The 15,285-nt window shown below is 28.2% G+C and overlaps 1 protein-coding gene across 4 annotated transcripts in view; it reads left to right on the top strand.

Annotated features, from left to right (window-relative positions):
* Positions 1 to 15,285, top strand: part of LOC112497282 (transcription factor bHLH167-like) — a 54,442-nt gene that overhangs the window by 19,146 nt on the left and 20,011 nt on the right. The window contains exons 1-4 of one of the 4 annotated variants that reach the window (XM_052431960.1): positions 3,295 to 3,406; positions 3,484 to 3,647; positions 3,909 to 4,170; positions 5,495 to 5,832. The exons of 1 other annotated variant lie outside the window; for it this stretch is intronic. In XM_052431960.1, coding sequence (XP_052287920.1) covers positions 3,516 to 3,647; positions 3,909 to 4,170; positions 5,495 to 5,577 — 477 coding nt within the window. In that variant the 5' untranslated portion in view covers positions 3,295 to 3,406; positions 3,484 to 3,515 and the 3' untranslated portion in view covers positions 5,578 to 5,832. Of the gene's footprint in view, positions 1 to 3,294; positions 3,407 to 3,483; positions 3,648 to 3,908; positions 4,203 to 5,494; positions 5,833 to 15,285 lie in introns of those variants that run through there. 2 more of the 4 variants (XM_052431949.1, XM_052431954.1) reach the window with 2 other exon arrangements.

The raw sequence follows: 15,285 nt of genomic DNA, 5'->3' as shown, positions 1-15,285 counted from the left end.
GAAACCTAAGGAAGTATGCTATGCACTTGCTTTCTAGTAAGGATCCTGTGCATCAGAAAACTTTTGGAATAAATTCTTACATGGTTTGGTACCCTGTTTTAGACTAAAGGAAAGTCTGTTTAGGGTTAAATAACCCGAGAAAGAAGGTGTTTTAACAAAAGTTTTGATTCCCCATTTGAGTATATCGACAGGAAACCGACGACGTAAATTCCAGAGGTGATCCTGAATAGGCACTAGTCTGGTCTGCACTGTCGGATAACAAGTCACGTAATAATTTAATTTATATATTTTTCAATTGAAATTTAATTAAATAAATAATTTAATTATAAAATAATACGGATCCAGATATTCAGTTATCCAGATGTCCGGTTATCCAGATCCGGATCCGAACACAGATCTTGACTTTTAAGATCCAGATCCGGATCTTTTGGATCTTTACGGATCCAAATTTTATTGCCAACCATAACTTGAATCCACACCCTTAGTTACATGGGGTTATCGCTAGATAATAAGGCTAAATGTAGAATGCTTGACTGGCACTAGATCATTAGAACAAGGTTGGATATCTACAGTGCGTTCGGCAACATTTTCGGTTGGGAGTTTTTTGCTTTTCGAAAATGACCGAAAATGAAAAACACAAAACTCGTTTGGTTAAGTCATTTTCCAAAAAAAAATTGACGAACAAAATATTTTTGTTTTCAAACTTTTGCAAAGAAAATTCAAGAATGTCAAATTTGGCGTTCTTGACTACTTGGAGAATGATTAAGAAAGTACAAGGCAAAATTTTTGTGCTGGCCCACCACTGTTAATTTTTCAATTATTACTTTATTAATTCTTTAATTATTACTTCCACCTAATCCCTTCAATTTTTCTTCTAATCTACACCTCATCTTTTTCTTATTCACTGTAAAATATAACATGATCCAGAACCCTTTTTTTTGTTGGAATTTTATAATTTTGTTTATTGTACTCTTTTGTTCTTTATATTTTAGGTTGTGAAATATAATTAGAACAAATAAACTACTTAAATGTCTATAATGAATATAATTGCAGTACAAATTTTTATTTTGGTATATGCTAATTCATTCTACATTTATTATTTTATTTTTCATTTTATTTTAATTTATTGAACTTAATAAATTATGAGAGGGCTTTCTGAAAATTATTATTGCTATATGGAATTTGATCTCACTTTGATTAAAATTATAATAACAAAAGAAAAAGTAAATAAATAAATTGAAGAAAATTATTTTATAAAAAAATTTATATTTTCAGGCAAATAAGCAAACGTGTTCTATTTTTCATCCCACTACTTTTCTAAAGTCACCTCACTTCTAGGAAATAACTATAACCGGTTCTATTTTTCATCTTAAAAAAATACAAGTCAACAAAAATTTGATGGACAGTTAATTTTAATTAAAAATCTTCCTTATAATTTTTTTTTTTAACTTGGACTATCTTTGACCATTAAGGTTACTTAAGATAATTTTCATTTAATTATTTTAAACATTGTAACATAAACAACCAAATTATCCAAGAACATGTACTCTTATATCTAATAATTTAGGTATTTATTTTTGTTATCTATAATATAATATGTTTAAATAAAACTAATAATTTTCAATATCTTTGCTTATAAATTTGATAGCCCATATTTAACCTGAGCTTTCTTTAAAATATATAAAATAAGAATAAATGTTAAAAAATTATCTAGACATAACTATAAAAACGCGCAATAAATTTTTTTTCCTAACAAGCTATATATAATGTAGGTCCAAAAAGAAACAACCGATATTACTAAATATAATAGGCAGCGATATTGGGACCGAAATTGGAGATAAGTGCATATTTCACGTGTAAACGAAATTGAGACTACGATGGTTTTGCTACCCGGTCTACCATTTCGGCGAGCAAAAGTTGTCTCCTTATCATGTTTCATACTTTGTTATGGTATACAGGAACATGAAGGACGTGTTTGCCAAATGCAACTGAAGATATTTACTACTTTAATACGGGTATAATGGTATCAGTTGACCCGCCGCAATTATAACACTTGAAAATCGGCAAAAACAAATCAAAATCAATTAAGGCATTTCTCTTATTATTCTTATCCTCTCATAAAATTGGTACAAAAGCATAACCTTGCAATTTTTTTTAATTAATTAATTTGGCAATGAGTGGTCCTTTTCATTTTACCCAAAAAAACAAAAAAATAATTAATTCGTTTGACTCAATTTTACATGGGTATTACGTAAATTGATAAAATTTGAAAATAATACAAGTGTTTAGTTTGACCTTATTAATTTATTCTTTTGCCAATTTGAGTCAAAGAAACAAATAGCACGCGTATCAAAATTCAAAAGAAAAATAATTTTTGTTATACAATCAAATGCATGCATTTTTTACTCTCACTTATACGATATATCGCACAACAACAATAATAAAATAAAATCTATTTTAATATTAGATTTATCTATTTCACAGGTTAATGATTTTAAAATAATTGTATCTAAAATTTAAAATAATTCAAAAAATCTATGTTAAATGTTCTATTCGTAATGTCATAATATATTATGTCTTTATTCGCATAAATTTCAAATTAAAATTTTGAATTGATGGATTAACTGTTGATATCAATAATAGTTCAATATTAAAAAAAATTGCATGTCATATATGTTTTATTTTATTAATATTTATTTTAATATTTTATTTGTATTTATATGTTATTTAATTTATTTTTTCCTGTTAGTATTACATTTGTGTTCATTATTAAAGAGGATTTCTTATTTAATAAGTGCTTTATGCAAACCTTCTTAAATGAAATAAACCCTGTCCAAAATAACTATATTATTAAAAAAAAAATTGTAGATCTTGTGTTATTTTCATTTGACTAATAGGATTACGCCAAATCCTCAAATTGTGACTCAAACATTACTAACTAATTATCCTTCAAATATTTTCTAAAAAATTACTTATAACTGTCCCCTACATATCATATAGCTTTGTTTCCAACTTTATGAGAAATCTTACAAACAATTAGGATTCATTAACATATTGATCATTATCCGATGATTATAATCACCAATATTCACATCTTATTGGAAAAAAAACAAAAGCACAAAATTATATCGAACACTGAATTTAAATCTAGCTAGTTGGATAATTCACTGTTAGTAAACAAAAGCTTAATTATCACGGTCATAAACGAACTAATCAAGGGTCACATCTGCTAGGTTTTCTTGAATGCATGTTTCCTGGCGTCGCTAATAAGAACAGGAAAAAATCATCTCTCCCTCTACACCCCGCTTCCCCATAAATATCCAAACACACACTGCTTTTATATTCCACAAAACATATAATTCTTTCATGTATTGATGGCTAGCTAGCATAACTTCATCCTTTTACGGTATCAATAAATTCCTTGTGCTTTTTGTTTTTTAAATCCCTTTATGATGATTGTATTATTTGATTCTTACGTTTTAGGGCATTGCTTGTATGATTTGAATACGAAAATTATGGCGGAAGAAAATAGCTCTGCAGCTGGTTCATCGTCTAGGGCTCAGCGAAATATAAAGGAGCAACATCGAAGAATGCACATGAAAGATCTCATTTCCCAGCTCGCTTCTCTCATTCCCTCCAACTCCAAGGTATATTAATTTTGGTCAGATTTTTTTTTTCATTTCTTTGTATTTATAAAAGAAAGCAATACTAAAAACTAACTAGCATAATACTAGTTTTAATAAATTCTATCAACTATATATATATATATATATATATATAAGTTTTAGGGTTTAAGATTTACATCGATGTCGTGGATCTAACAAAAACCGTTAAGTTTTTGTTCAACCCTCAAACTAGCAACTATATATAGAAGGTTTGTGTGTCTAACTTGAAACTTATTGATGCAGTTGTCTATGCCAGAGATATTGGATGAAGCCACCAGTTATATAACGCATTTGCAGAAGAATAAAGAAAGTCTTGAGAGGAGGAGAGCACTATTGAAAGAAGAGGATCACACTGAGCCAACAGTATTGAACATAACAACTTCGGATTCTACTTTGGAGGTGAATTTGATTTGTGGGTCGAATAGAAACTTTATGTTTCATGAAATTATCAACGTTCTCGAAGAAGGAGCAGCTGAAGTTATAAACGTCACACAATTCAATTCGGGTAATCGGGTCATCTTCTCTGTTCTGTCCAAGGTGTGTGTGTATCTTCATGTTTCTGTCTAACTTGTTTTAGCTTTATTAGTATTTTTTTAGAGTAAAATTAGAGTAATTAAATTGAAGAAGAACATGAAATCAAATTTCTTTTCTGCTAAAACCATCGATATCGATCGGCTCTCCCTCATTTAATTTTCTTGCATAAAATTTCTCTACACTTGAATATATATGATTAATAAAAATTAATTTGTTTTCAATTACGCTACTGAAGAGTGAATAGGGAGCATAATAATTTAAAACTTCGCTTTGAATCTTAATTATGTTATCCATGAGGATGTTAGTATCTTTTTAATGCACTGAAAGACTTAAAAAAAATAAATAAATAAAGACTTAATATATATATTTTTAATCTTTTAGCTCACATTGGAGTTTTTGCTTTTTTTTTTAAATTTATTTTAACTGCATCCCTGTCCAAGCCCGGCCCAAGTCAGTACTCAGTTGACTAAAAAGCTAAAAAGGTTTTAATCCTTAATTTTTGAGTAAATAACTTTATTCAAATAACTTCAACAAGATGTCAATGAAGTAGAGTTGGCTAAAAAGTCCAAGCCAGCCCAAGCTCGCGGGCCTGGATATGGACAAAAAAAAATGTAAAGTCCGCATAAATTAAGTTTGAATAAGGGTCTAGCATTTTAATTTATAAATAAAAATAAATTAAATTTAAATAAGAAACTCAAAATACTAAAGTAATATTTTTCTATATTAATATTTGTGATTTATTATATTTTTATTAATATTTTATGTATTAAACTATTATTCTATTATGTATTGGATAATTATCTTTAATTTAAATATTTTTTATTTTATAAAAAAAATCATTTTATCATTAATGAAAATGCTCAGGCCTAGCTTGTCCAAATTTGGACGGGCTTTTGAAGGTCTTGGGCTTCGTTTCAATAATGTGGGCTTGGGACTGGACTTAAAAAAATCCGATTCAAACCAACAAATTACCAACCCTACGGTGAGAATCCATCAGTTTTAACATTTGAAATTCTTCTTCTCTGCTTTTGTTATTTTTTTCCTTTAAATTTTAAAGTGTAAATCAAACAGATTGACCAAAACCTCTATTCAATGCTTGAGAAATGAAATTAATTACAAGATTGATAGTCCATATGTATATTGATTGATAAGGATCATAGAATATATATTGAACACATACGCACAAATGGTCCATGCATATATGTCGATAATTGCATGCCATGGATTGCCTTTTCTTGGCCGGTGGTGTTGGCTTTCGAAAATTAACAAAGTTAGGCACGTGTGTCTTTTGGCAGGCCATCAATTCAAGAATTGGTGTGGAAACAGACAGAATTCAAGAGCGGCTGAAAGAACTGATTCTCTGATGCTGATGCATTAACAATTCGTCAAACGAAATATGCATTCATGATGCAACAATTTATATGTGTCTATATATAGATTTTATCCCAAAAAAACTTAAATAAACGAATAGTAATAATATTAAAACACTTCTGAACCGACCTAGGCCAAACATATTTGGAAAAGAATTTGGCTTGAGTGATGTTCTGGTGGAGTTTAATGGTGAGATGAGTATTTGTTATTCCTAGATAATTAATCTCAAGATCAATAAATAAATTACATGTATCTATCATTTGTTTGAATGTGTACGCATATATATTTGCAGGCCATCAATTTGAGGATTAGTGCTGATATGAGTATAATGGATGTTACCTCATTTATTATGATATTTATAAGTAAAATAAACAAACTACATCTCTAATTCAACTGGAATATGAACTATCAGCCTTCTTGAGGAAGAAAAAACCGAAGTTATAAATGTCGCACAATTAAAAAAAAAAGCAATAAGTATGTTTCTAAACCAAACCGATTGATTTTGTCTTTAATGCTTGGGGCATGAAATGAATTACAAGATGGATAAGGATCGTAAAATGAAAAGGATTTTGCCTCTCTGCCTACATTGTGGGATTTCCATTATAGAAAGAAATAAACCAGAAGGGATTTTGCCTCTCAAGATCAAAAATGGATTCTATCTTTCTCTTTTCTCACTTGTATGGATTTTTTATAGGTACAATAAACAAATTACATGTATCTTTCATTTGTTTGAACACGTACGTACATATTTGCAGGCCATCAATTCGAGGATTAGTGCTGATATGAATATAATGGATGTTACCTCACTTATTATGATATTTATAGGTAAAATAAACAAACTACATCTCTAATTCAATTGGAATATGAACTATCAGCTTTCTTGAGGAAGAAAAAACTGAAGTTATAAATGTCGCACAATTCAAAAAATAAGCAATAATAATGTTTCTAAACGAAACCGATTGATTTTGACTTTAATGCTTGACAGCTTGAGACATGAAACTAATTACGAGATGGATAAGGATCGTAAAATGAAAAGGATTTGGCCTCGTTGCCTACATTTGTGGGATTTTAATTATAGAAAGAAGAGTGGAGCTATTGGCACCCCTACATTTTGCTTATAAAACCACACTTTAAATAAAATTACAATTAAAGAGGATTGAAAATTAAATCCAGCAAATTACTTAATTTATAATCAATCATTTTCAAACAAAAAAAAAATCTATATATTACTTTCTATTTAACTAAAATAAATTGTACAAATTTAGAATAATCTATTGTTCTCTTTTGATTTCTTATTGATTAAATATTTTTATACTTAAAATTGCTTTGAAATTATAATTTGAAATATGTATTATTTCAGCCAATGATTAACACTAAAAAACTTATCACTCATATAACTTTTTAATTTGTGTGTAGATTAATAATAAAATTGAAAATAATTAAAAAATAGCACAATAATACTTTGAGTTTTAACAATAAAATAAATCAAATGAAAATTAAGAACTTAGAAAAGTGTATATAAAAAAAAGGGTATTTTCAAAAATAAAATGAATATAACTAAAAAGGAAGTTTTATGAGGAGATGAGAGGGGTGCCAATAGTCCAACTCTAGAAAGAAATAAACCAGAAGTGGTCCAGCCACGTCACCCCTTTTTTTTTGTCTTTTCTTAACCCACCATCATGATCTAACCTAAAAATAGTTTAATAACTAAGATGCTTTTCTTGATTTATTGAAACTATAGTCCCTAACTTTTGCTACAAAATTTAAAAAGAAAAAAATATTAAAAATTTTAACATATAAGTCCATAATATTTTAAACTTTTTACAGTTACGTCTATTACATACCTAGGTAATTTGACAGTTAAAATGACGTATGTTTACATTTAGCTTAATTTGTTCAAATTAATACACTTTCTTATTAATTGTCTAATTTAATACATAGTAAAACAAACCATATTTTATGATAAAAGTCAATATGAAATTAATTTCTTGTTCTTAATTTATATTTTTTTTCATAATACTTATTTAATATACAGTCAATAGTTTGGATATGTGATAATTATTTTTAATAGTATTAATAATATGATAGTTTTTTAATAAGGCATCAAAACGTGAGGCACAAAAGTGGGGTAAAAAAAAGACTTGCCCTTCATTTATTTTTACAACTAGAAGTTTGATGATTAAGTCTAGAAGTTTTTTAAGAAGGATTGAGACACAAAGTCATTTTGCTCTTTACTCTCATTTGGGAAATGTTTTTTTTTCCACACCTCATGTTCCATAACTTTAGGTTAGTGATAAAATTCAATTGCTAATTATTAGAGACATAGAATTGAAACTAGTGGGCATGTTATATCAATTTACTCAAATTTTATATGTTATTTTAATTTATTTATTTAGTAAAAATAAAAATTAGTTTTAGTAAGGATATATTAAATATTTAAGTGGGTTATATAGTAAATCTTCTTTTTAAAAATTTTGACGGTGGGGTGCTTCAATAAAGGTAAGTTAAAAAAATTAAAATAAACAGGAACATTGAGTGAATATTTAGAAATATAAGAACTTAATTTAAATTTTACAACAACAAAGGGGATTGTAGTATAATTACCCTTTAAGGAAGTTTGATTAAAATACTTGCACAAAGTAATCGCCATTATCGTTATCTCATACATACTTGAAGGAGATTGAATATAGAAAAGTATATTGCTTCCTTCTCTCTCACTTTTAGCTTCTTCTGCGTCCAAGGTTTGTTCCAGGTACCATTTTACATTTTTCTACTCCGTATGATTTTTGATTTGTAAATTTTGTATTGTGAATTGTGTTTCACAGGATTCTTGCGTAACTGATTGCATTGTGATGCTTCTTCCCTTTGGATGATACCTTGAGCCATATACAAGGGGTTGTTAGTGAATAAAATATTACTAGCATAAATTCAGATTATTATCTATAATTTAAATAATAATTTTTGGGTGATAAGGTTAGTATGCAGGAGATTAAAATGAAGACAGGTGTAGTTTGGCTAGCTTGACACCTATATTAGATAAGAGACAGGTGTAGTTTGGCTAGCTCCACACCTATATTAGATAAGCACAAAATTACCTATAAAAGCGACAAGATTACGACAGTAAAGGAGGGAGAAACAAGAAAAAGGAAAATGGGGAATATAGAAGCAGAGCAAGTAGGAAGACAAGCAAGAAGCCATAAAGAAGTCAAAAAGCCAAGAAGACATATAGAAACCGAAGATAAGCTGAAACAGAGAGTACTAGCAGCAGCAAACACAAAGAACAGCAGCTTGTTTGTTTGTAACAACAGGGGTCAACTTGCTATCCTTGAAATTTTGAAAAACGAGAAGGGGCATAACTATACATACATACATACATACATACATATCCCTCATGTACTGATGTGCTGTTTGTGCTTCTAAAATTTTCATACTCTTAAGAATTATTATTGTTGTTGTTATTTTGATTTATTTAGTTGCTGGTTAAAGGTAAACTTATTGAGACAGAAGGGTGGTGTGATGATTAAGAGCCTAGAGTTGATGGATTGAGCATTGGCGTGAATATTGGTACTGGGAGTGGTAATCGATCCTCTTCTGCTATAGGGAAGAAGATTGTTTATTCATTGGTCTGCTGATAATGAGGACAACCTTTCAGCACTGGGGCAAAAGGGGCGCTGATGGATAGTGTTTGGAGCGATGTTTGTCCAGTAATTTAGACAACAGAACATTTGAGTTTCCTCTCTTGATGCATGTGTCAGCAAAATATAATCTAAATATTTTAGAAATTCTTTTGACCTTAAAGATCCCCCAAAAATTTTGATGGCGTCGGTGATGCCTCTGTTATTGGGCCTTTTGATTGTACTGAATTTTATGTAAGCTAATTCAGAATGCTATGGAAAGAAAACAATAGTTGATCAATTGTGTCCTCATTTGATGTATTTTTGTAGGACCTAAGGTACTATAAAACAGCACAAGCAACCTTAGATATTGGTATCTGGTTCAACAGGCAGGTTTTTGATCAACTACGCTGCATGCATAGTTCATTTCTGTTTTCTGTTGGCTTAACATTGTGAGTTTGCATTTCATTAGACTACTTATTCTTCCCCTCTTCTCCAGTAATAGTCCTCCCCGTCTACAAGCTGTTAGCAATGCAACCTCCTGTTTGGCTGCAGCAAGCACTTGCTACATTAATTAGTGTGTTTTTTTATAATTAATTTAAACTATAATAATAAAATAAATTTAAAATTTTAATTTAATATAACATTATGTAATATTGACTTTTATTTTCTTTTATTTTTACATTGCAATTATTTATATATGTTAATAAATTTATAATTTATTATGTAATAATATTATATTATATTTTTATTTTCATTATATTAAAATATAACTGAATAATGGATTATTTTATTATATAACAGTACTAGTGTCTTGTTAAGATTGGCAGCTTGTCAAGTTTCTTTATCGCGGGTAAGCAAGGCAATTAAGTAGGCTCGACAGAGGAAATGAAGCGAACTCTCCCTTTGGTAGAGGCAGAAAAAGGGAGAAGCTAATGCTTCGAAACCTCATGGACGGGGAATCAAAGTCAACGGTCCTCACGGGAACTTCTTATGAAACAACGCAGCTCCTAGTCCGACAGTTCGCTCTGCGCCTTAAGAGAAACGCATAATGAGTATATAGTATATAGAATATACTATATACTCATTATGTTAGATACAACTAGCTCTTTCTCTTCAACTCTTTCCTCAACTAGGTCGAACGCGGAAAGCGCTCCACCTGAGTTAGACCGATTATTTAATTCAATCTGTGAAAAATACGTGCATAAATTTCATGTGATTTCTTTCAAGCATGAACAAGGAGAGAATAGAAAGGTGTTAAAAGAAAATATAAGCTGAAAAGAAAGTAATAGCTGAGAAGTTAGAGAAGGCAGAAGTTTTATTTAAACTTTCTCTTTTTCTATTTAATTTCATTATTATCTAGTTTGTTGCATGCACTGGATTTCAATTATTATGGCCAACGGATACTTGTGAAATTTCAAGTGGAGATAAGTTTCAGAGAAATATATTGGCTTAAAGAATAGCATATAGTTTGCTATTATAGTATTTGTAAGGTTGTACTTTTTGGTTACAAATTAATTATTTGTTATTTTAATTTTCACTTGAAAAATTTTCTTTGTATATAATGTTATTCTTGTCAAAATATTTATTGTAGGATAACGTTGAGGCCAACGTCTTTAATCTACAAGTTTGGAAGCATTTGAAGAAGACAATGAAAGACAAGTTCAAGTCAATTTTCATGACAACTACAAACGGCATTTAAATTCATCAATAATTACCAAGGACCAAGATAATTAGTAATCCTTTTTAATTTTCTCATTATATTATTTTAGATAATTGATATTTGTAATTTTTGTGGTTGAATTTATTTGATTATATTATAATTTTTTTATCAACTTTTGTTTATTTAATTTTATAATTATTTGTTCATTCTTACATTCTTACTTATCAGAGTTTGTAGTTTTTTTATTGTTATTATTAATATTGACAAAATAATTGCCAAAATAAAAATTTTGGTCATTAAATTTAATTTGATGTAACTTTTTGTGACTATCAAATTTAGTCACATGTGATATTTTCTAATGACAAAAAAGATTAGTCACCTACAATCTTAGTAAAGCATACAAGACTACAGTGATTATAATCTACGACAAAGAAAAAAAGTCACCAATTTTAACAATTGGAGACAATTACTTTTCATCACCAAAAGTAACATTCAGTGACTAAGAAATATTGTCACGGATATGTTTTCAAAGCACTATTTTTTCATTTTTAATATTATTTATGACTCTTAAAACTTTAATTTGATACAAAATGTTTAGTCATAAAAAGTTCATTTTTCAGTGACAAAAATAATTTTGGTCGCTAGAACCTTTTAAAACGGTCTTTCTACGACTAACAAGTGACGATTTATTTTTTGTCATAAAAAATATAAGGTGACTAATTTATTATCTTTAGTGACTAATTTTTTTTGTAATAAAATATCATTTTTCTTGTAGTGACTCAATGTACAAAAATTTATTATTTTTTAATAATTTAATATAACTAATAATAAATACATAAATATTGCTAAATTTGAATGACAGTATTTAAAATTAATAGTAATATAAATAATGATATAAAATATTATTGCATCTACCATAATTCAAGTTGCACCAAATGCACCATAAGGATATTATTATAAAAGATAAGAAAAATAAAAATAAGAGTGTCACATATTGCATAACAAAGATGTCTTGGGATATTTTTCTAAGGTATAGGCGTAAATGGATGGCTGATCTGAAAATTGAAACACAGACAAATTAATTATCAAAAGGCAATGAACCCACATCAATGACCTTATGCTAAATGACAAATTTAAGGGAAGCATAGTCTGCGTAGATGCATCCTTTCCATTATGCTAAATGACAATAAAAATAAGACCGAATTGTGTTTGTCACAGAGTCACGCGTCAATGGGCCGGAGAAAACAGTCTGCGTTTACATGCGTGTCCCGGATGGACGCATGATTCCAATTCCCTACTTTACAACAAAACCGACACGTCGCAGGTGCAACATTCTTGATATCCAGCATTTTTCTTAAGGTGAAAGCAAACGCGCATTAGTCAATGTGAAAACCCAGTAATCACGGCCAGACCGACTTTTATGTGCACATCGACAAAAAAAGTTCAAACATTAGCATGTGTTTATAAATTATAATCAACGTTGACGATCAATTAGCAGCACCTTTGTTTTTGTTTTTGGTTTTTTTTTTTTAACAGCAACAATATTTCGATGGGTTTTGAAATAAGATAAGTGCTCTTTCAATCGTTATAGTTTAAGCTAATCATCGATTTAATCCATGCATTCTTAAAAATTATATGAAAAGTCCCAACTGGATATATGTTTCCTATAAAACCTATTTAATTATATCATCTACTAGTCTTAATTCCTTTATACCATATTGTGTACTACTGCATTTTTTTGATCCTATTTAAATATAGAGTAATGCTAGGCATCTCAACATCTAAATCCCAATTTGAATTCTAACAAATGTGTCATTCATCCCTTAATTGGTGGTTAAATAATTTTACAAACTATAAAATTCATCATCTAACGAATAAGTGACACATGACATTGGAACTCAAGTTGAGACTCCAATGTTGGGATTCCTAACATTATTGTTAGATATAATATATTAAAATAAGTAGTATTTGTTGATTCACTGTAGTTAAACTCCTTAAAATCAACAAGACGAAAGCAATTGAGACATCTCTCTTATTATTATTATCCTCCTAAAATTGGCGCAAATAGCATAACCTTGGAACTTATTTTAACATAAACATATATATAATTGGGACCTTTTAGTACATGTTTAGTATAACTTATCTAATGATCATACACATTTATTTAATTTTTATAACTCTTTTCAATTTTTTTTTAGGATTATTTGGTTGTAATAAGTACCCAAATTTTAGGCTTTTTGGGAGTAGATTAGGATCCTCTCATAGTGTTCTAATATTGTATTTACTTGCTGGAGTGGGAGTGTGAATTCTTTCCATTCAAACGTTTATTTACTTATTTAAGGAGGAAAGTGGGAGTCCTACTTATTTTTTGAGTGAGGAGTGAGATTCTCACTTTCGTGGGAATGCACTCTCATCTCTGTCTTTTTTATCCTTCACTTATTAGATATAATATAATTATAAAATAATTTTATATTTATTTAAAAATAATTTTATATTTAATAAATAATATACTAATATTATTTAATAATATTAAATTTATTAAAATTAATAATATTAAACGCATTTAAATAAAATATTATTCTATTTAGTTTTAAAATAATAACTTACATTGGTTCAAAGTTAAAATTACCCAAAAATAATATTATTATATTCTTAGAGAATTAATTATATTACTATATGCTATCTTTATTTGAAAACATAATATAATTATATTTATATAATTTTAATAGTATTATATTTTTCAATATTAATATTAATAATAATGAATAGTTGATTCTAAGAAAATGTTAATTTTGTACTATATTATTAATAATAATGTCTCAGTTGTGTTGTCATTATTAATAGTTTTAATTTACATTAAAATTAATAATTTTTTTATTTACATCATTACGAATATTAATAATAATTATTAATTTATTTATTAAAACTAATAAAGGTTATTTTAACAATATTTTTTTATTCACTTTGTAATTAAAAAATTCAAAACAATTCACTCTTGATCGAGGATAAAGTAAACACATAAATAGAATTATGATTTTTATTCCATACTCTCATTCCAGTGTAAATAACACAACATACTTCCATTTTGTACTTTCATTTCCACTCCACACTTTTAGTCCCAAAATACCCATTTCTCAGGATTCTCACTCCAATTTGAGAAGTAAAAAGTTCCTAAATTTAGTGAAAAAACTGGTTTAATTATAAATAAAGTGAAACAAGTCAGATTGTCAACATAAAAGTTCAAAACTCAATCTTGACCACACATTTCACTGGGAGATATTAGGAGAGAAAGAATCCTAAGAGAGAATTGTTGTCTTCTTTGGAGTACAGGTTGTAGAACTTTTTTAAATAGTTAAATTATCTAAAATACCCTTAACTTTTTTATTTTATTTTATAATTTTATTTCATTTATTACATAACATAAATTAAAAAAATTATCTATTAAAGTAATTTTATAAATTTTAATAAAAGCTCTCACGCATTGAAAACCAAATGACTCAAATGTTTTTAGAAAAAATTCTGCTTATAAAAGTTGTAAAAGTAAAAACTCTATTTGAAAATTTTACTAACTGAAGTCTATTCCTTTTTCATTTTAAGGCAAATAAAACAAATTCAAAATTCAAAAGAAAAATAATTATTCTTATACAATCACTTATGCGATCACACAACAACAACAACAACAATAATCTACTTTAATAGTAAAGACACATATTTCACAAATTAATAATATAAGAATAATTATATGCAAAATTCAAAATAAGCCACAAGATCTATATTATATAATTTATTTGTAATATTTTTATGCCTAAGATATCTTGTTGGTATTTTATGCTCAAGACATGAGCGTGGGAAAAATTCATGCAGCAGTAGTTAACCAAACGCTGTCGTTTGAGACAGACTAAGAGAGAAAAAAATGAGGAAAACAACAAATGCCGCTTGTCATCACCTTCTTAGAAGATGAGCAGAGGCTCAGATCATAACCAAATCTGAATCCAGCAGGATGACAGCATTAGTTGACCAGCCGCAATTAAATTCATTAAGATCGGAAAAATCAAACCAATAAAATTTAAAAATGATAGAGATGATCAGATGAATTATGTCATGGTCGATGATGGGTCAATGTACAAGTGCTTAGTTTCACCTTGATTTATTCTTTTGCCAGTTTAAGGCAAAGAGAACAAATAGCACGACCCATCGTCAAAATAATTCAAAAGCAAAATCATTTTTCTTATACAATCAAATGCATTTTTTACTCTTAACTTATACAATCACACGATAACAATAAAATCTATTCTAATAATAATGAAATCTATTTCTAGATTACTGATATTAAAATAATTTTGTCTAAAATTCCAAATGACTTACAAAATCTATATTATATATTCTATTTATAATGTTATAATATTTTACGTATCTATTCGCATAAATTTCAAAATAA

The sequence above is a fragment of the Citrus sinensis genome, chromosome 2, assembly GCF_022201045.2.
Source record: "Citrus sinensis cultivar Valencia sweet orange chromosome 2, DVS_A1.0, whole genome shotgun sequence".
In the NCBI taxonomy this organism is placed as follows: domain Eukaryota; kingdom Viridiplantae; phylum Streptophyta; class Magnoliopsida; order Sapindales; family Rutaceae; genus Citrus; species Citrus sinensis.
The sequence above is the reverse complement of the archived record's forward strand: the minus strand, read 5'-3'. Positions and strand labels throughout refer to the sequence as shown.